General features: G+C 45.0%; 3 protein-coding genes across 4 annotated transcripts in view; 2 read left to right on the forward strand and 1 right to left on the reverse strand.

The window, feature by feature from the left end:
* Positions 1-19826, forward strand: part of LOC148144194 (uncharacterized) — a 264591-nt gene that overhangs the window by 80409 nt on the left and 164356 nt on the right. The window lies entirely within an intron of this gene.
* LOC148144196 (uncharacterized) overlaps positions 1-19826 on the reverse strand; it is a 190486-nt gene that overhangs the window by 56576 nt on the left and 114084 nt on the right. Inside the window, exon 1 of one of the 2 annotated variants that reach the window (XM_087974608.1) lies at positions 17799-17855. The exons of the other annotated variant lie outside the window; for it this stretch is intronic. The gene's annotated coding sequence lies outside the window, so the exon portion shown is untranslated. Of the gene's footprint in view, positions 1-17798; positions 17856-19826 lie in introns of those variants that run through there. 2 annotated transcript variants of the gene reach the window in all.
* Positions 984-11052, forward strand: LOC148144198 (uncharacterized). The gene is made up of 2 exons (XM_087974613.1): positions 984-1103; positions 9212-11052. The coding sequence occupies exon 2, from the start codon at positions 9495-9497 to the stop codon at positions 10695-10697; it is 1203 nt and encodes a 400-aa protein (XP_087830739.1). The 5' UTR covers positions 984-1103; positions 9212-9494; the 3' UTR covers positions 10698-11052.

Genomic DNA, 19826 nt, shown 5'->3' on the forward strand with positions numbered 1-19826 from the left:
TTTGTAATTGTACCAGCCTCCACCACTTCTTCTGGCAGCTAATTCAATACATGCACCACCCTTTGTGTGAAAAATTTGCCCCTTAGGTCCTTTTAATATCTTTCCCCTCTCACCCAAAATGAATGCCCTCTAGTTCTGGACTCTCCCACCCCAGTGAAAAGACCTTGTGTATTTAACCTATCAATGCCCCTCATGATTTTATAAATCTCTATAAGATTTTATAAACCCTCAGCATCCAATGCTGTATGAAAAACAGCCCCAGCCTATTCAGCCTCTCCCTGCAGCTGAACCGTTCCAAGCTTTGCAACATATTTGTAAATCGTTTTTGAACCCTTCTAAGTTTCACAACATCATTGCTACTCATGATTAATAGGCTGTGAACAATCTATCTTGTTCAGGGCATAAGAGGGGGCATTTGTTGAGGGGAATTAACTTTCAAACTTTTTTTCTGACCCTGAGGTCCATTTAAATCTTTTCCCTCTCAACCGAAATCTATGCCTCTAGGGGACTCCCCTACCCTGGGGAAAAGACATTCAAAAGTTGAAGAGTCACACAAAATGCAAACGCAATAAAATGTCGAGCTACAGGTTTAAAAAAATGTGGCTTCAGCTTTTTTTAAACTCCTGTTGACATTTGACATTCGGATACAAAATCTTGTCAGCAACACCAGCATCGCCACAGACCACACTGCGCATACGCCTCGGTGTCAGTCAGTACTGCGCATGTTCGGCGGCGTTAACAAGAACTGCGCATGCCCCACGCCTTCCGCAATTACGGACCGCGACCTTCTTTTGATAGGCCAATGGGGAGCTCGGGATGACCGGAAGGAGCCTGGTTCCTTTGTCAATCAGAGCCTTGCTATTGTCTGAATACGGAAGGAGAAAGTGAGGGCTGCAGATCAAAGCTGGAAATGTGTTGCTGGAAAAGCGCAGCAGGTCAGGCAGCATCCAGGGAACAGGAGAATCGACGTTTCGGGCATAAGCCCTTCTTCAGAATACGGAAGTTTGACCATGAGCTTCTGAAGCTGCTACTGCTGTTGTTCCTCTCTGAATGAAGATTGAGCTTCACCCCAGACTGCAACTTCTTTCCTCTGTCCAACGTCTGTGAGTACGGCACTTTCTTTTCTCACCCCCTTTTCCATTTGTTTTCATTCTGGGGTTCAATTTTTGTTTTGCAGTAATTGAAAGGAAAGGGAGTGAATCCCGGCGAGGGGAGAGAGTCTGGAAAAGTTGGTCCAAGATTGTGTCTCAGATTATGAAGTTATCGCATTTGCTGTTTTAAAAAAAAGCAGAAAGGAGACGCATTCCTTAAATAGTGATATATTGGAATGTGAAGAAAGGGAGGACTGCATATGCTGGAGATCAGAGTCGAAAAGTGTAGGGCTGGAAAAGCATAGCAGGTTCAGGCAGCATCTGAGAAGCAGGAGATTCGATATTTCAGGCACGAGGCCTTCATCAGGAATGATGTGTTGATGTACAAACAGGCCTCAGCGTCCTTCTATATCAGCAAGCAATGAGCAAGGCAAGTGGTACATTAGCAAGAGGAATTGAGTTCAGAGGTGGCGATGTCTTCCTGCAGTTGGGGGTGGGGTTCATTGAATATATTCAAGGCTGAGTTCATTTGAATTTTCGACAACAAGGAAGTGGATGGTTATGGGGGGAGGCAAGAAAATGGGTTTAAGACCAGTACAGAACAGTTAGACAGTCAGACAGTGCAGAAACAGACTGTTCTGTCCAACTAGTCCATGCTGACTATGTTCTCAAACTAAACTAGTTGCACCTGCCAGTGTTTGGCCCATATCCCTCTGAACCATTCCTATTCATGTGCTGATCCAAATGCTTTTTAACCCTTTTAACTGGACTACATCCACCACTTGAACTGAGTTGAATTTATTTATTGTCACATGTACTGAGGCACAGTGAAAAGCATTGTCTTGCGATCACATAGTTAAGTCGCACAGTAAATAATAGGTAAACAGTGGCAAAAACAAAAACAAAGGTTCAGACACATCCTGAGAGTTTGAGAGTCCATTCAGTATTCTAACAATAGTAGGGTAGAAACTGTTACAAAACTGGCTGGTGCGTTTGTTCAGGCTTCTGTACCTTGTCCCCGATGGTAGAGGTTGTAGACAAACATTGCCAGAGTGGGATGGATCTTTAAGAATGCTGGCGGCTTCCCTTGACAGCAGGTCTGGTAGATGGATTCTATAGATGGGAGGTTGGCCTTTGTGATTGTCCGGGCTGAGTTCACCACTCTCTGTAACCGTCTCCAATCTTGAATGGTACAGTTGCCATACCAGGTAGTGATACATCCAAGACAGCTTGTTGTGGATGACCACTCCCAGGACCTTGACACTCTCCTCTCATTCCACCTCTGTGCTGTTAATGTGTATGGGTGCATGAGTAACATCCCACCAAAAGTCAATAACGAGTTTCTTGGTTTTGCGAACATTGAGATCTAGTTTGTTTCAGTGCATCATTTTTCCAGGTCTTCCACCTCCCGTCTGCAGTCTGTTTTGTTGCCATCTGAGATTTGACGGACTATAGTGGTGACAGTGAACTGGTAAATGGCATTAGTCTTGTATTTGGTGACGCAGTCATGGGTATACAGTGAGTACAGTAGGGGGCTGAGTATGCACCCCTGGAGGGGTCCAGTGTTGAGTGTTAGTGAGGATCAAATATTGTCCCCAGTCTTCACTGATTGTGGCCTGTGGGTCAGGAAACTGAGGATCCAGTTGCAGAGAGTGGGGCTTAGTCCGAGATCACTATGTTTAGTAATCAGTGTCGAGGGGATAATAGTGTTCAAGGCTGAACTGTAGTCAAGTAGGATTCTTACGTACCTGTTCTTGGTGTCAAGATGTTCCAGGGAGGAGGGAAGGGCAAATGATATGGCATCTGACGTGGATCCCAATTTGCCGATGGGCAAATTGGAGTGGGGCAAGAGTAGTGGGAAGGCTGGAGTTGATTAATGCCATGACCAGCTTTTCAAAGCAATTCATGACCACTGGAGTTAGGGCAACTGGGCGATAGTCATTGAGACGTGCTGCATGAGTCTTCTGAGGCACAGGGATGATGTTGGCCCTCTTGAAACAGGCAGGGACAGTGGCCTGCTGCAGGGAGAGGTTGAAGGTGTACGGGAAGACCTCTGCCAGTTGGTCTGCACATGCTCTGAGTGCACAGCCTGGTCCTACGTCTGATCCCATCGCTTTCCTTGGATTCACACGAAGGAAAACTGATCTGACCTCTGGACTTTCTCTGGACATTCATTCCACACACAAACTACTCTCTTAAAAAAGGGTGCTTCTGATGTGTTTTTAAAATCTTTCTCCTCTCGCCTTAAAAATGTGCTCCCTAATCTTGAAGCTCACATCTGAGCGAAAGGACATCTCTATCCTTCGTGATTTTATAATCCTCTGTGAGGTCACCTCTATGCTCCAGTGAAAAAAAATCCCAGTTTATCGACCTAGATGTAGGTAGATTAATATCCAGTCATGATCTGTTGAATGCTGGTGCAGGCTTGAAAGACCAAATGGCCTACTCCTGCTCCCAAGTTTCTCTCACTGTGTCCAGAACAGCAAGAGCCTATAAGACACAGGAGCAGAAATTAGGCCAATCAGCCCACTGGGTCTGCTCCACCATTCAATCATGGCTGATAAATTTCTCAACCCCATTCTCCAGCTTTCTCCCCTTGATACTCAAGAACCTATCATCTGTTTCAGTCTTAAATATACTCAGTGACTTGGCTACCGCAGCTTTCTGTGGCAGTAAATTTCATAGATTCGCCACTGTCTGGCTGAAGAAGTTTCTCCTTATCTCCTTTCGAAAAGATCTTCCGTTTACTCGAAGGCTGTGTCCTCAAGTCCCCATCTCTCCTATCACTGAAAACATCTCCCCCAACATGCACTCTGTCCAAGCCATTCAGCATTCTTATGTTTCGATTAAATCCCCCCTGAGTGTAGGCCTGTTAATCAGCATGAACCAGACTTTTCAGGATGAGGCAGAGCAGGGATTAGGTTCAGTAAAATGAGAATAAAAGGAGTGTGTGTGGGATGGAGATTTTCAGCTTTTAGGGAATAAGAGAGGAAAGAGAATTTGCTATAAATTATAATCGATTGGATGGGATAATGGACCGAGGATTGGCAGATGGAGTTTAATTTAGACGAACGTGAGGTGTTGCATTTTAGGAAAGCAATCCAGGACTTAACCATTTAATGGGGAATGTTGCGAGTGAGGGTGAGAATAGGTGGACAGGGCAGATGAATGCGTGGCTGAGGAACTGGTGCATGGGAGAAAGGATCCAAAAATGTGACTATTGGAATCTCTTCTGGGGTAGAAAAGACCTGTACAAGAAGGATGGATCGCACCCGAATTGGAAGGGGACTAATATATTGCTGGGAGATTTGCGAGAGCTGTTCAGGAGGATTTAAACTAGTAAGGTAGGGGTGGGTGGGGGGCAGGGATTGCTGGGACCCAGAGAAATAGTGAGGAAAGAGATCAGTCTGTGACTGGTCCAGTTGGGAAAGGGACTGAGTTAAACAATCAGAGCAGGAAGTAACAAAGCAGAGAACAAGGTAGGACTGGTAAATTAAACTGCATTTATTTCAATTGCAAGAGGCCAAACAGGGAAGGCAGATGATGGTTAGGAACTTGGGACTGAGATATTATGGCAGTTACAGAAACATGGCTCAAGGATGGACAGCACTGGCAGCTTAATGTTCTAGAACACACATGGTATTGGAAGGATAGAAAGGGGGCAGGAGAGGAGGGAGAGTGGCTTTTATGATAAGGGATATATTACTGTGCTTAGGGAGGATATTCCTGGGAATACATGCAGGAAGCTTATTTGGGTGGAACTGAGAAATAAGAAAAGGGATGATCACCTTATTGGGACTTTATTACAGACTCCCTAATAGTCAGAGGGAAATTGAGAAAAAAATTGTAAGGAGATTTCAGTTATCTGTAATAATAATAGGGTGGTTATGGTCAGGGATTTTAACTTTCCCAACATAGACTGGGACTGCCATAGTGTTTAAAGGCAGTACAAAGGCAGTTGGAGTACACTTAAGAGTAAACTCAGGAGGGCAAAAAGGGAACATGAGATAGCTTCGACAAGTAGAGCAAAGGAGGAATTTAAATGTGTACAAGAAAATTTTCTGATTCAGTAAGTGGATGTTCTGACTAGTGAAGGTGCAAACCGTGACCTACTCTTGGGAAATAAGGCAGGGCAGGTGACTGAGCTGTCAGTGGAGGAGCACTTTGGGGACAGTGACCATAATTCTATGAGCTATAAAAGAGTGAAGATAAAGTATAGACCAGATCTAAATTGGAGGATGGCTAACTTGGTATTAGGCAAGATCTTCCAAAAGCTAACTGGGAGCAGATGTTCGCAGGTAAAGGGATGGCTAGAAAATGGGAAGCCTTCAAAAATAAGAAACTGAGAGTCCAGAGACAGTATATTCCTGTTAGGGTGAAAGGGGAAAAACTAGGTAAAAACAAGGACTGCAGATGCTGGAAACCAGATTCTAGATTAGATGAAGGGCTTTTGCCCTAAACATCGATTTTCCTGCTCCTCGGATGCTGACTGAACTGCTGTTTTTTCAGCACCACTCTCATCTAGAACCTAGGGTGAAAGGGGAGGCTGGTAGGTGTAGTGAATGCTGAATGACTAGAGGAATTGAGCTTTTGGTTCAGAAAAAGAAGGAAGCATATGACAAGTAAAGACAGGAGAGATCGAGTGAATCCTGACAGTATAAAGGCAGTTGGAGTAAACTTAACAGTAAACTCAGGAGGGCAAAAAGGGAACATGAGATAGCTTCGACAAGTAGAGTTAAGGAAAATCCAAAGGGTTTTTATAAATACATTAAGGAGAAAAGGGAACTAGGGAGAGAACAGGGCCCCTCAAAGATCAGCAAGACAATCTATGTGTGGAGCTGCAGGAGTTGGGGGAAATAATAAACAAGTATTCTGCATCAGTGTTTACTGTAGAGAAGGACATGGAAGAAATAGAATATGTGGAAACAGATGATGATATCTTGAAAAATGTAAAAATGTCCATACTACAAAGGAGGTGGTGCTGGATGTCTTGAAATGCATGCAAGTGGATAAATCCCCAGAACCTGATCAGTTGTACCCTAGAACTCTGTGGGAAGCTAGAGAAGTGATTGCTGGGTCCCTTGCTGAGGTATTTGTACCATCGATAGTCACAAGTGAGGTGATGAAAGACTGGAGGTTGTCTAATGTGGTACCAATATTTAAGAAAGATTGCAAGGAAAAGCCAGGGAACTATCAACCAGTGAGCCTGACATTGCCGGAGGGCAGGTTGTTGGAGGGAATCCTGAGGGACAGGATTTACATGTATTTGGAAAGGCAAGGACTGATTTAGGGATAGTCAGCATGGCTTTGTGCGTGAGAAATCATGTCTCACGAACTTGATTGAATTTTTTGAAGAAGCAACAAGGGATTGACGAGGGCAGAGCAGTCAACATGATCTCCATGAACTTCAGAAAGGCATTCAACAAGGTTTCTCATGAGAGACTGGTTAGCAAGGTTAGATCTCGAGAAATACAGGGAGAACTAGCCATTTGGATACAGATCTGGCTTGAAGGTAGAAGACAGAGGGTGGTGGTGAAGGGTTGATTTTTAGACTGGAGGCCTGTGACCAGTGTTGTGCCACAAGGATTGGTGCTGGTTCAACTACTTTTCATCATTCATATGAATGATTTGGATGTGAGCATAAGAGGTATAGTTAGTAAGTTTGCAGATGACACCAATATTGGAGGTGTAGTGAACAGCAAATAAGGTTACCTCAGATGACAATGGGATCTTGATCCGATGGGCCAATGGGCTAAGGAATGGCAGATGGAGTTTAATTTAGATAAATGTGAGGTACTACATTTGGAAAAGCAAATCAGGTAAGGTCCGAAGGAGTGTTGCTGATCAAAGAAACCTTGGAGTGCAGGTTCATAGCTTCTTGACAGTAGAGTCGTAGGTAGATAGAACAGTGAGGAAGCTTTTGTGGGGGGGGGGGGGGGTGTGACCTTCCACACGTTTATTCTATCCATAATCCTCATGATTTTATAAACAGACAAGGTCTTTTCCCTGGTTTGTGGAGTCCAGAACTAGAGGGCATAGGTTTAGAGTGAGAGCGGAAAGATTTTAAAAGGGACCTCAGGGACAAGTGTTTCATGCAGAGGGTGGTGCATGTATGGAATGAGTGTCAGAGTAAGTGATGGAGGATGGTACAATTACGGTATTTAAAAGGCATCTGGATGGGTATATGAATAGGAAGGGTTTAGAGCGATAGTGGCCAAGTCCTGGTAAATGGGACGAGATTAGGTTAGGATAACTGGTCGGCATGGACGAGTTGGACTAAAGGGTCTGTTTCCGTGCTGTACACCTCTACGACTTTACTTCAGGACTCTGAAATTGTTCATGAAAACCACTTCAGTAATCTGCCCAGTTTTAAGACTACAATATACAGGAGCAGAATGAGGCCATTTGGCCCATTGAGTATGCTCCACCAGTCGATCATGGCCGATATGTTTCTCAACCCCATTCTGTTGCCTTCTCCTCGTAACCCTTGATCCCCTTACTTATCAAAGACCTATCTATCCCTGTCTTAAATGCCCTCAATGACTTGGAATCCACAGCGCTCTGCAGCAATGAGATCCATAGATTCACCATCCTCTGGCTGCAGAAATTCCTCCTCATCCCAGTTCTGAAGGGCATTAATTCACCCTGAGCCTGTGTCCTCTGGTCCTCGTTTCTCCTACTGGTGGAAACATCTTTCCCACATCCACTGTATCCAGTCAGATTCACACAGCACGGAAACAGATCCTTCGGTCCAACCAGTCCATGTTGACCATAATCCCATACTAAACTAGTCCCACCTACATGTGCTTGGCCCAATATCCCTCTGAATATTTCTTATTCATGTACTTATCCAAATGTCATTTAAATGTTGTGACTGTAAGCGCATCTACCACTTCCTCTGGAAATTCATTCCACACGTGAAGCACTCTGTGTAAAAATGTTGCCCCTTATTTTGTTTTTAAATCTTTCTGTTCTCACCTTAAAAATATGTCCGCTAGTCTTGAAATCCCTCATTCCAGGGAAATGACTCCTGACATTCGCCTTCTCTGTATCCAGCAAGATTTTATAAATCTCAAAGAAGACCTGAAATGTTAGCTTGCTCTCTCTATGTGGACGCTGCCTGACCAGCTGTGATCTACACCATTTGTTGTTTTCAGGACGGATTCCAGCATCTGTCGCAATGCGCTCCTAAATGTTGGCTACCTCTTTCCAGATCCTTTGAGACTCAACCTTACTCAACAATCCACTGTGCAGTACAGTCAATAAAGTTCCACATTGCATCTCTTTCAGCACACACGGGCAGCATGTGGCTCAGTGGTTAGCACTGCTGCCTCACAGCACCAGGGACAAGGATTTGACTCCAGCTTCAGGTGACTGTGCAAACTCCACACAGACATTGTCCTCCCCGTGGCTGTGTGGGTTTCATCGAGATGCTCCGGTTTCCTCCCACAGTGCAAAGATGTACAGGTTAGGATGAATTGGCCATGCTAAATTGCCCCATAGTGTTCAGGGATGTGTGGGTTAGGTATATTAGTCGGAGGTAAATGGAGAGTTGTTGGGCCAAATGGCCTCATTCCGCACTGTAGGGATTCGATGTGGCAACCCCCCAGCTGTTTGCATTTCCTGTAGGGGAAGTGGGGACGGGCCGAAAGTTCAGTGTGTGTGAAGCGAAAATTAAACGTAGTGCTTTGCTTGAGCTCAAGCTGAGTGACTTGGTGGCGGACTGGAAAAGGAAGGTAAGGTGTCTGTGGTTAGTGATGCTGCCTCACGGCACCAGAGAGCCAGATACAATTCCAGCCTCAGAGCCGTTGTCTGTGTGGATATTGCACATTCTCCGACTGGTGTTTGTGGCGGATTTCTTCCAGTGCACCTGTTTCTTCCCACTATCCAAAGATGTGCAGGTTTGGGTGAATTAGCCATGTTAAATTGTCCATAGTGTCCAGGATGTGTAGGTTAGATGCATTAATCAGGTGTAAATGTAGAGCAATCAGAGTAGGGTAACGGTGCTTTCAATTTCATGGAATTACAAAAGAAAAGAATGTTCCGCATAAAGTAGAATTGCTTGTTCTGAATTTCTACCCTGACTGACAGTGATGACTTTCATAATCTGTTTTTTCCAGTGCATTTGAAGATTTGAAGACTGAAGTTTCAAATTCAGTAGTTGAAGGGCTTATGTCCGAAACAGCAACTCTCCTGCTCCTTGGATGCTGCCTGACCTGCTGTGTATTTCCAGCACCACACATTTTGACTGACTCTCCAGCGTCTGCAGTCCTCATTTTCATGTCAATGACAGACAGTCAATCAATCCATTGGGACTGTAACGATTTTTGACTATGATTCTGTGAGAAGGAGCAAAATTCTTTGGTTTCTGTTTCAGTACGCTTTCAGCATCAGTGGAGCTCGATGAGAGACGCTACTGTGGCAGCGCATTGCATGTGCAGCCTGTCACAATTATACAGCCTGGAAAGAGGAATTCACGGCAGGGAGGGTTTGTACATGCGTTTGTGTGCAGCTGAAGCTTTGGCCATGGAGAAACCAGAGGAATCTCGCCCCATGGAGAAACCGTGGAAGTGTGGTGACTGCGGGAAAGGCTTCAGTGTCCCATCTGCCCTGGAAATTCATCAGCGCAGTCACACCATGGAGAGGCCGTTCTCCTGCCCAGAGTGTGGGAAGGGATTTATCCGCTCTTCCCACCTGCTGGACCACCGCCGAGTCCATACTGGGGAGAGACCATTCACCTGCCCTGAGTGCGGGAACAGCTTCACCCACTCCTCCCACTTGCTGGCGCATCAGCGTGTCCACACCGGGGAGAGGCCCTTCCCCTGCTCTGATTGTGGGAAGGCCTTCAGCAAATCCTCTGACCTGCTGAAGCACCAGCGGGTCTACACGGGGGAGCGGCCATTCAGTTGCCCCGAGTGCGGGAAGGCCTTTAGCGATTCCTCTGCCCTGCTGAGGCACCAGTGGGTCCACACAGGCAAGAAGCCGTTCCCCTGCCCTGAATGTGGGAAGGGCTTCAGCAGTTCCTCCTCCCTGCTGACACACCAGCGGGTCCACACTGGGGAGAGGCCATTTATCTGCCCTGAGTGTGGGAAGAATTTTCCCCAGCCCTCCCAACTGCTGACCCACCGGCGGGTCCATACCGGGGAGAAGCCATTCTCCTGCTCAGTGTGCAGGAAGGGCTTTGCGGTCTCCTCTAACCTCGTGGCCCACCGGCGGGTCCACACGGGGGAAAGGCCCTTCAGCTGTCGCAAGTGCGGGAAGGCTTTCAGCAATTCCTCCCACCTGCTGAGGCATCAGCGGGTCCACACAGGCGAGAAGCCGTTCTCCTGCCCAGAGTGCGAGAAACGCTTTAACCGCTCCTCCCACCTACTGACCCACCAGCGGGTCCACATGGGAGAGTGGCCGTTCTACTGTCCTGAGTGCAGGAAGGGCTTCAGCAATTCTTCTGCTCTGCTGACCCACCAGCGGGTCCATAGAGGGGAGAGGCCATTCAGCTGCCCTGAGTGTGGCAAGAGGTTCACATTTTCCAGCAACTTGCGAAGACACCAGCGGGGGCACCAGTGCTCCCAACAATCAGATACTGCCAGTGACGCTACTGTGAATTAAACCTTGTGCCCCACTCTGACAATGGGTGCAGTGGGAAAGTTGGTGGGCTTTTAAAAAAATTTCTGGACTGCACACTGCCTCGCACCCCCAAGTGCAACTCTAAAGTGGCTCGGGGCGACATGGTGGCTCAGTGGTTACCACAACTGCCTCATAGAGCCATGGATTCGGGTTTGAATCTACTGTTTGATTCTCCCGTGTCTGCATGGGTTTCCTCCGAGTGTTCCGCTTTTGCTCCCACAATACAAAGATGTACAAGTTAGGGTGAGTTAGCCGAGCTAAATTGTCCATAGTGTTCAGGGATGTGTACGTGTGGTGCAGTAGTCAGGGGTAAATGTAGACTGGTCAAAAGTGTGGTGCTGGAAAAGCATAGCAGGTCAGGCAGCATCTGAGGCGCAGGAGAATCGACGTTTTGGGCATAAGTCCTTCATCAGGATTCTCCTGGACTTCGGATGCTGCCTGATCAGCTGTGCTTTTCCAGCACCACATTCTTGACTCTGATCTCCAGCATCTGCAGTCCTCACTTTCTCCAAGTAAATGTAAAGTAATAGGGTTAAGAGAATAGGTCTGGGTGGGTAACTGTACGGAGGGTTGGTGTTGCCTTGTTGGTCCAAAAGGCCTGTTTACATTCTGTAGGGATTCTGTGATTCCATAAACTTTGCTTCCAGTGGGCGACATTACTCGGAGTCTGGGACTGCACGTTCCTAAGAATCCGCAGAAACCTAAGACCACAAGACCACTGGAGCAGACATGAGGTCATTCAGCCCATTGAGTCTGCTCCACCATTTGTTAGAAACAAAAAATAATTGCGGTTGCTGGAATCCAAAGTAGGCAAGCAGGAGGCTGGGAGAACGCAGCAAGCCAGGTAGCATTAGGAGGTGAAGTTAGCATTTCGGGTATTAACCCTCCTTCAGGACTGAAGAAGGGTTCTTCCCAAAACATTGACTTCTGTATCAGAAACAATTTACCAGGATGTTGCCGGGGGTTGGAGGGTTTGAGCTGCAGGGAGAGGCTATTTGGCTGGGTGAGAGATTTAAAAGGGGCAATGTTTTCACGCAGAGGGTAGTGCATGTATGGAATGAGTTTCCAGAGAAAGTGGAGGCTGGTACAATTATACCACTGAGAAGGCATCTGGTTTCGGACATGAACAGGAAGGGTTCAGAAAGATAATGGGCCAAATACTGACAAATGGAACCAAATTAATTTAGGATGTCTTGTCAGCGTCGATGAGTTGGACCGAAGGGTCTGTTTCTGTGCTGTACATCTCTCTGTCTACTGGTCCTGATGTAAGTTTTAAAATTGAGTCCAAGTAACTTTGAATAGTTCAGTCTTGTTGAACTCACCTCTTGAAAGGTTTCAAATGAATCCCTCCAAGTGATACTGTTTAAAAATGCCGAGTTGGACAAAATATCCCATTAAGGTCGACACAAACCCACAGCAGAAGATATCAGAAATCACACAACACCAGCTTAGAGACCAACAGGTTTATTTGAAATTACAAGCTTTAGGAGCATTGCTCCTTCTTCAATGCTGCAGCTTCATCACTTCACCGACAAAGGAGCAGTGCTCTGAAATCTTGAGTTCAAATAAACCTGTTGGACTCTAACCTGGTGCCATTTGACTTCTGACCTTGTCCAGCCTAATCCAACACCAGCACTTCCACATCAGAGTTGACTAATGAGATCGGATTTTATTCTGTGTGACGAAGTGAGATGCTCATCTGAAAACTCAAAACTGTTGGAGAGACAAAGAGACACGAGTCAGTGCTACAGCATGGAGACAGGCCCATCGGCCCAAACTGGTCCATGCCGACCAAAATGTCCATCAACAGTAACCCCATTTCCCTGCACATGGCCACTATCCTTCTAAGCCTTTCCTACCCATGTGTTTGACCAAATGTCTTTTAAATGTTGTTAATGTACCTACTTCAACCACTTCCACTGGCAGCTCATTCCATACACAAGCCACACTCTAAAATTTTTGCCCCACATATTTTTTCAATCACTCCCTTCTGACCAGGTTTGTATGCTCTGTTTGGAGATGTAGGAGTAAATCTTCACAATAAAAGATTAATACAGCCTTTATTCATGACTCATGATTAAACACACTTTCTCTATTTACAGCTGTAATTGAGAGGCTTCTCTGAATTAGTCGACATGTTTGTAACAAGTTGTGAAACATGAAAGGATTCTGAAAAGATTTACAAAGATACTGCCAGGGTTGGAGGGTTTGAGCTGTTGCAAGAGGCTGAAATAGCCCCAGTCTATTTTCCCTGGAGGGTCAGAGGCTGGGGGGTGACCTTACATACTGTTTCGCTGTAGAAGTGTTTCAGAAAAAAAAATCTCAAACCTTATTCCGATTGTTGCCTTTGCCAATATCTGTTGGCCATTAGTGAAGTCCCTTAGCCCAGTCGAATCGGACCCTCTGCCTTTTACAACCCCTCTTGGGGAAAAAAAATCAAGATGACATAATCTTCTTAAAGGAGTAACATCATCACAACAGAGAGCACACAAACAGAAACATTTCTATCACAAGGTTGTACAGTTAACAGGCCAAGATAATGACTTTTCAATTTAGCCAATCAATTTAAATCCGGTCCTTTGGATACCAATATCTATTAAATTTAAATCTGATGGTTTTGATAACAGAGGACCAATCCTATTGTAAAAACTCAATATGGCATCAAGGGTATAAAAGAAGGGGACAGTTGGACAGAACCCCAGAGCTAACCCCCCATTGCTAGAGCTAAGAGTCCTCAGCACTAGAGAGAGACATCAGCTCTGACCGTCAGCTGTGAATGAGACAGCATCATTTACAAAAAAACCAGAAGAGCAGGAATTGCAGGAGGCATTCCTGACAAAATATTCAATAGAAGGATGCTTAGAATATTCTGGAAGATGTAATCTGAGAGACTAAATTCTATTTCTTGTTGTTTTAGTGGGTCTTGTATTTACTGGAACAGCATATGACAAAAATCCTGTTTCATGTCAGAATCGTCAGTAGTTCGAAGGGATTTATTAGGTTTGTTAATAGTTTAGTTCAGTTGTTCACCATTCAAGTTGGATATGTAAATTGCTTTTTGTTGATTTTTAAATTGTCAGGGATTTATTTTTGTTTTTAAGACTAGAGCAGATGACACTACTTTTCACACTAATTTTCTGATTATAGGGCAATGCGCTCCTCTTTTGGTGTTTCGGTTTGAGATCTCAGAGGGGAGGGGATTCAGCATTCGCTTTATAACAGTATTGATGTGCCGTCCTGCTGAATGCAAAGGAGTCATTATTAATCCTAGCCTCTCACTCTGATTGTGGGTGAATCGCTTTAATTTGAATACTGACTCAGAAACTGCACAGACAACCAACTGTTGAATCATAATTTACACTTTTATTGTAGGTAGGAACCAAAATATAAAACCCCTCAAGTAAGCAAGTTCACCCTCACCCCCCAAATCTTGGCTATCACCCAAATGATGGCAGAATTTAACATTGTTTCTACCAACAGTGCCCATCTCTGGAAGTTTACAAGGGTCTGATGCAGGGTTGTTCTTCCAAGCACTGCAGGTGAAACGTTCTGGAGTTGAATTCTGGTGGAGTTCCGTCACTTTCAGATTTGTGGTGTAACGTTTCTTTAGATTCTAACACCATCTCCCCACACTTCTGGAGACCTCAGGTCTGTAGCTTACCTTCTTATCCTTGAGGGTTTTCCACCTGTTTGAAACAGCCTGTCCTGCAATTAACCCCTTTACGCCAAGGTAAAAACAATGACTGCAGATGCTGGAAACCAGAGTCGAGATTAGAGTGGTGCTGGAAAAGCACATCAGTTCAGACAGCATTCAAGGAGCAGGAAAAATTGACGTTTCAAGCAAAAGCCCTTCATCAGGAATACAGGGTTCCTGATGAAGGGCTTTTGCCTGAAATGTTGATTTTCCTGCTCCTTGTATGCCCTCTACACCAAGGCCTTCCTTCTACAAGCAGAATTAATTGTCCTTTTGTCACACAGTTATTAAACACCATTATCTCATCTGTCCAAAGAAACAGCTCATTGTTTTGCCTCCTTCTTCCCAGCGATAGTTAATGTATGTTATTTGTTGACTCCCTTGTAGCAGTTTCTCATTGGCCCTTTCGTTTCTTGGTCCAGAAAGCGTTATTGCTGACTCATGAAGTTATCAAAGTTCTGGAGTTTACAGGACCACACCACATTCCTGTCTGCCTCTTCCAGGAATAACGACTGCTCCTGAGATACTCGCAGTTCCTGACATTCCTTGGTATCCCCAAATACAATCCACATGTCAGGAAATCACTAGTGCTGCCCTGACACCAGACAGTCACTGTTGGAACAGAAGGATTATGGGAAGAAAATACAGAAATCCGAAGTGCAAAGAGACTTGGGAGTTCAAGTCCAGGATTTTCTCAAACTTGCAGGTTGAGTCAGTAGTTAGGAAGGCAAATGCAATAATGGCATTTATTTTGACAAGACTTGAATACAAAAGCAGGGATGTACTTCTGAGACTCTATAAGGCTCTGGTCAGGCCACATTTGCAGCATTGTGAGCAGTTTTGAGCCTCCTATTAGCAAGGATGTATTGGCCCAGGAGGGTGTTCAGAGGAGGTTCACGAGAATGGTCCCAGGAATGAAACGTTTAACATATGAGGAACTTTTGAGGACTCTGGGACTATATGGAGTTTAGAAGGATGAGGGGGGTTACAATTGAAACCTACAGGATATTGAACGGCCTGGACAGAGTGGATGTTGGGAAGATGTTTCCATTGTTAGGACAAAGTAGGACCCGAGAGTACAGCCTTAAGAAGAAAAGGAAGACCCTTTAGTTGGGAGATAAGGAAAGCCTTCTTCAGCCAGAGAGTGGTGTATCTATGGAATTCACAGCCACAGAAGGCTGTGGAGGCCAGGACATTGAGCAGATTTAAGATGGAGACAGAAATGTTCTTGAGTGTCAAGGGGATCAAGGGTTCCGGGATGAATGGGCTTGAGAAAGTTAACAGCCACGATTGAATGGTGGAGTTGACTCAATGGGATGAATGGCCTAATTTCAGCTCCTATGGTCTTATGATATGCTGATGTGTGGAGGGGTGATGAGTGGGCAAAGAGATGAAGAGGGAGTAGAATTAAGGGGAAGCTGGATACAGCCACAAGGGAGAAAGAAATACAAGAACTGTACAATAAATGACAGAACTCTTAGGAGCACTGGCATGCAGAGGGATCTGGAAGTCGAAACAGAGGTGGGTATGGTGGTCAAGAAGGCACATAGGACGCTTGCCTTTCCTGGGTGTGAGAGTTGGCAAGTTACATTACAGCTATTTATTTCAACCACATTCGGAATATTGTATGCAGTTCTGGTCACCACACTATCAGAAGGACGTGGATGCTCCGGGAGAGGGTGCTTTAGTCAAGGGCTAATGTTGCGTAATAGGAGTAGGTGAATAAGTCTGTGTCAGTTACTCTTCAGAGGGTCAGTGTGCACATGTTGCGCCAAATGGTCTTTTCCACACTAGGGATTCTATGTTACTCAGAGGTTTTTTTATTCCCCAGAGTGAAAAGAACAACAACAAAAGGGCACAGGTTCAAGGCAAGAGGAGGGCAGTCTGCAGGAGAAGTGGAGGGGAAGGTTTTTCACACAGAGGGGTGATGGGTGGTGGAAGGAGGCATCTTAGCAACGTTTAAGGTGTATCTTGATATGGAAATGTGTTGCTGGAAAAGCGCAGCAGGTCAGGCAGCATCTAGGGAACAGGAGAATCGACGTTTTGGGCATTAGCCCTTCTTCAGGAATGTGTATCTTGATAGACACATGAACGCGAGATGAACAGAAGGATAGAAACTGCACATGGGCAATAAATAGCAGGTCCAAGTGAGAATTAAGAATTGGCACAGGCTTGACAGGGGTGCCTAAACCAAATAAGAATGGCTTGTGACTGTGTTGTACTGATACAGGTTTTCCCCACGATCCAAAAGTGGAGCGTTCCTATGAAACCTTTCATAAGGCAAAATAGCGTAAAGCGAAGAAGCAATGAACATTAATTCATTTATATCGTATATACTCAAGTAATAGTCAAATTTTTGACTACTTTTTAAGGTTAAATTTAGGGGGTCGACTGTTACTTGGATACTACTTGAGGGGCTGAAATTCATGCCTGTCAAGATTCATACCGTATCATAAGCAGAAGCTCAACTGATGAATAAAGCAAAAAAAATTATGGTAATTCTGAAAACTGAGTGGAGCATACTGACAACGGACTGGAAGACAGGAACAGAGCCGAACAACCGACAGACTGCAGAGCTGGAGTGGAACATGACGGTCATCACACAGTCTCACAAACATGGGTCTGTTGTCTATGAAGAACTAGGGTCGACTTTTACATGATCAGACTACTTTTCACAACACTTGCAAGAAAAAGAAATCAAACACGTCCAATTCGCCATGCATGGAGAACAGGAAATAAAGTAAAGATTTTTTTTTTACAAAAAGAGATTTCCAGCATTCATACACAACTATACATGTGCACATGTCCATTTAAATATTGGGTAGGTTGATTCTTTGGAAGATGACAATCGCAAAGAAATGAAACTCTTCAACAAAATGCTGGATTTGGTAGAATGATTAATTAGTACCCCCACTCCCCTCCCTCCATCACATCACTGGGCAAGACAAAACCCCAGGATCTAAATAACATACCTACATACACACACACACACAATCCGACCCATTTTACGTGCAATTACCTCAAATCACATTTATAAAACATAACCATAGAGGTTTACACAGGCTCTCGTACACAATATTGTCTGTGACCTTCTACAGCGCTGTGAAGTGCTGCAAATCCCATGATGACAGTATTTCATATCTAATGTGTTAAATAACATTGTATATTTTATAAAAAAAGATATCTATACATTATACACAATTGAATATCGGAACAGTTCAGTCAGATGGTACAGCCTGCTCTCCTACATGGATTATAGAAGGTGTATGGAGGATTAGATGGTGATTCTAATAGAAATTATGTTTGTTTTAGGAATGGGAGTGATTGTGGCTCCAGGCTAATGGCGATCCGCCTTATCCCCCGGGTTCCCCCTCAGCCCAGCCCGGTACCTGGTAGAGTGAAGCCGCGGGTAGCTCCAGGCTCACGGTCCAGCACAGCACCGAGTGCAGCCTCTCCTCCAGCTTGTGCTCCGCCGGACTTTACCCCCCGCCGCCGCTCCTCCACCTCCCGCCGCCGAAGAAGCCGCGGGCGCCGGCTCTCTCTCCTCCACCGCCGACATTTTTAATTTGTTTTCTCGTTCACCCGGTAACCGTCACCTCCCCCTTCCCGGGCCCCGGGAATTATACACAAATAAACAATAAACCCCACCGGGGACTGTCTCCTTTTCTTCACAACTTTTGTTTGAAAAGTTCCGGCTTTAATTTGAAATGTATTTTAAAGGTATTTTCTGAGGTAAACGATGCCTGTCTGCCCCCCCCTCCCTCCGTCAGAAACCGCCCGCTGAGTCGATGAGAAAACCGCAGCCTCGCACCGCCATCTTTGTTTTTCTTCTTCTTTCTGTCTCCTCCTTCTGTGACGCGCGTCATCCACGCTCCGCCCAATCTGAGCGCACCTTACTCCACCTGACCAATGGCAACCGGCGCCGGTTGTTACTGACAGAGTTTGTGTCCAATTGCCAAATTGGGATGAAAAAGGCGGGAGTCACAATTTTTTTCCCCTGTGACTGCACATCTCATTCCTTTTGCCTGTCTCTTCCGCAGGGGAGGGGGAATCCCAAACTAGAGGGCACAGGTTTAGGGTGAGAGGGGAAAGATTTAAAAGGAACCCAAGGATTTTAAAAAAAGTGTGGAAGTTAATTCGCCTCAAGAAAAAGCCCCCTCTTACAACCTGAACAAAATAGATTGTTCACAGCCTATTACTCACCAAACAAGAAGGATGTTGTGAAACTTAAAAGAGTTCAGAAATTATTTATAAGAATGTTGCTGGGGTTGGAGGGTTTGAGCTACAGGGAGAGGCTGAATTGGCTGGGGCTATTTTCCCTGGAGCATTGGAGGCTGAGGGGTGACCTTATGGAGGTTTATAAGAACTTGACAGGTATGGATATGAGAAAAAGATAAGGTGTTCCCTGGGGCGGGGGAGTCCAGTACAAGAGGGCATTAGTTTTTGAGTGAGAGGAGAAAGATTTAAAACGACCCCAAGGGGCAACTTTTTCACATATAGGTTGGTGTGCCAGGAAAAATGGTGGAGGCTGGTACAAATACAACATTTAAAAGGCATCTGAATAGGTACATGAATAGGAAGTTTTAGAGGGATATGGACAAAGTGCTGGCAAATGGGAAGAGATTAATTTAGGCTATCTGGTCGGCACATACTGAAAGATTGTTTTTTGTGCTCTACAACTCAATGGTTCTATTTCCACAGAGCCAGAACCAATTTCAAAAGGCTAGGAATAGGCCATTCGCTCCTTACACACTGTCCTCAACTGTGGCCTAACTGAGCATATTTCAATTCTTAGTGCTATGTAATGAGCCAGACTTTATTAAAAATCTTAAAGCAAATGAACACTTAGGAGGCAGCGATTGTAATATGGTAGAGATCAGTGTGCAGTTTGAAAGAGACAAGGCAAAATTAGATGTAATGGTGTTACAGTTAAATAAAGGGCAATAAGAGAGGAACTGTCAAAAATTGACTGGAAGCAGAGCCTAGTGGGGAAGACAGTAAAGCAACAATGGCAGGAATTTCTGGGTGTAGTTGAGGACACAGTACAGCAGTTCATCCATCAAAAAATAAAGATTATCGGGCAGGGTGGGGGGAAAGAAGACTGCCATGGCTGACAAAGGAAGTCAGGAAATGTATCAACGAAAAAGAGAGCCTATAAAGTGGCCAAGACCATTGGGAAATCAGAAACTCGGGAAGACTACAAAAACAAACAGAAGATAACAAAGAGAGAAATAAGGAAGGAGAGGATCAAATATGAAGGGAAGCGGACCAGTAATGTTAGAAATGATGGTAAAAGTTTTTTGCAATACATAAGAAACAAACAAGAGGCAAAAGTAGAAATTGGGCTGCTCTAAATTGATGCAGGAAGGTTAGTGATGGGAGATAAGAAAATAGCTGAAGAACTTAATAAATACTTT

The sequence above is a fragment of the Chiloscyllium plagiosum genome, unplaced genomic scaffold (genome assembly GCF_037043375.1).
Source record: "Chiloscyllium plagiosum isolate Xiang-an unplaced genomic scaffold, Cpla_swu_hap1 HiC_scaffold_27, whole genome shotgun sequence".
NCBI classification, from domain to species: domain Eukaryota; kingdom Metazoa; phylum Chordata; class Chondrichthyes; order Orectolobiformes; family Hemiscylliidae; genus Chiloscyllium; species Chiloscyllium plagiosum.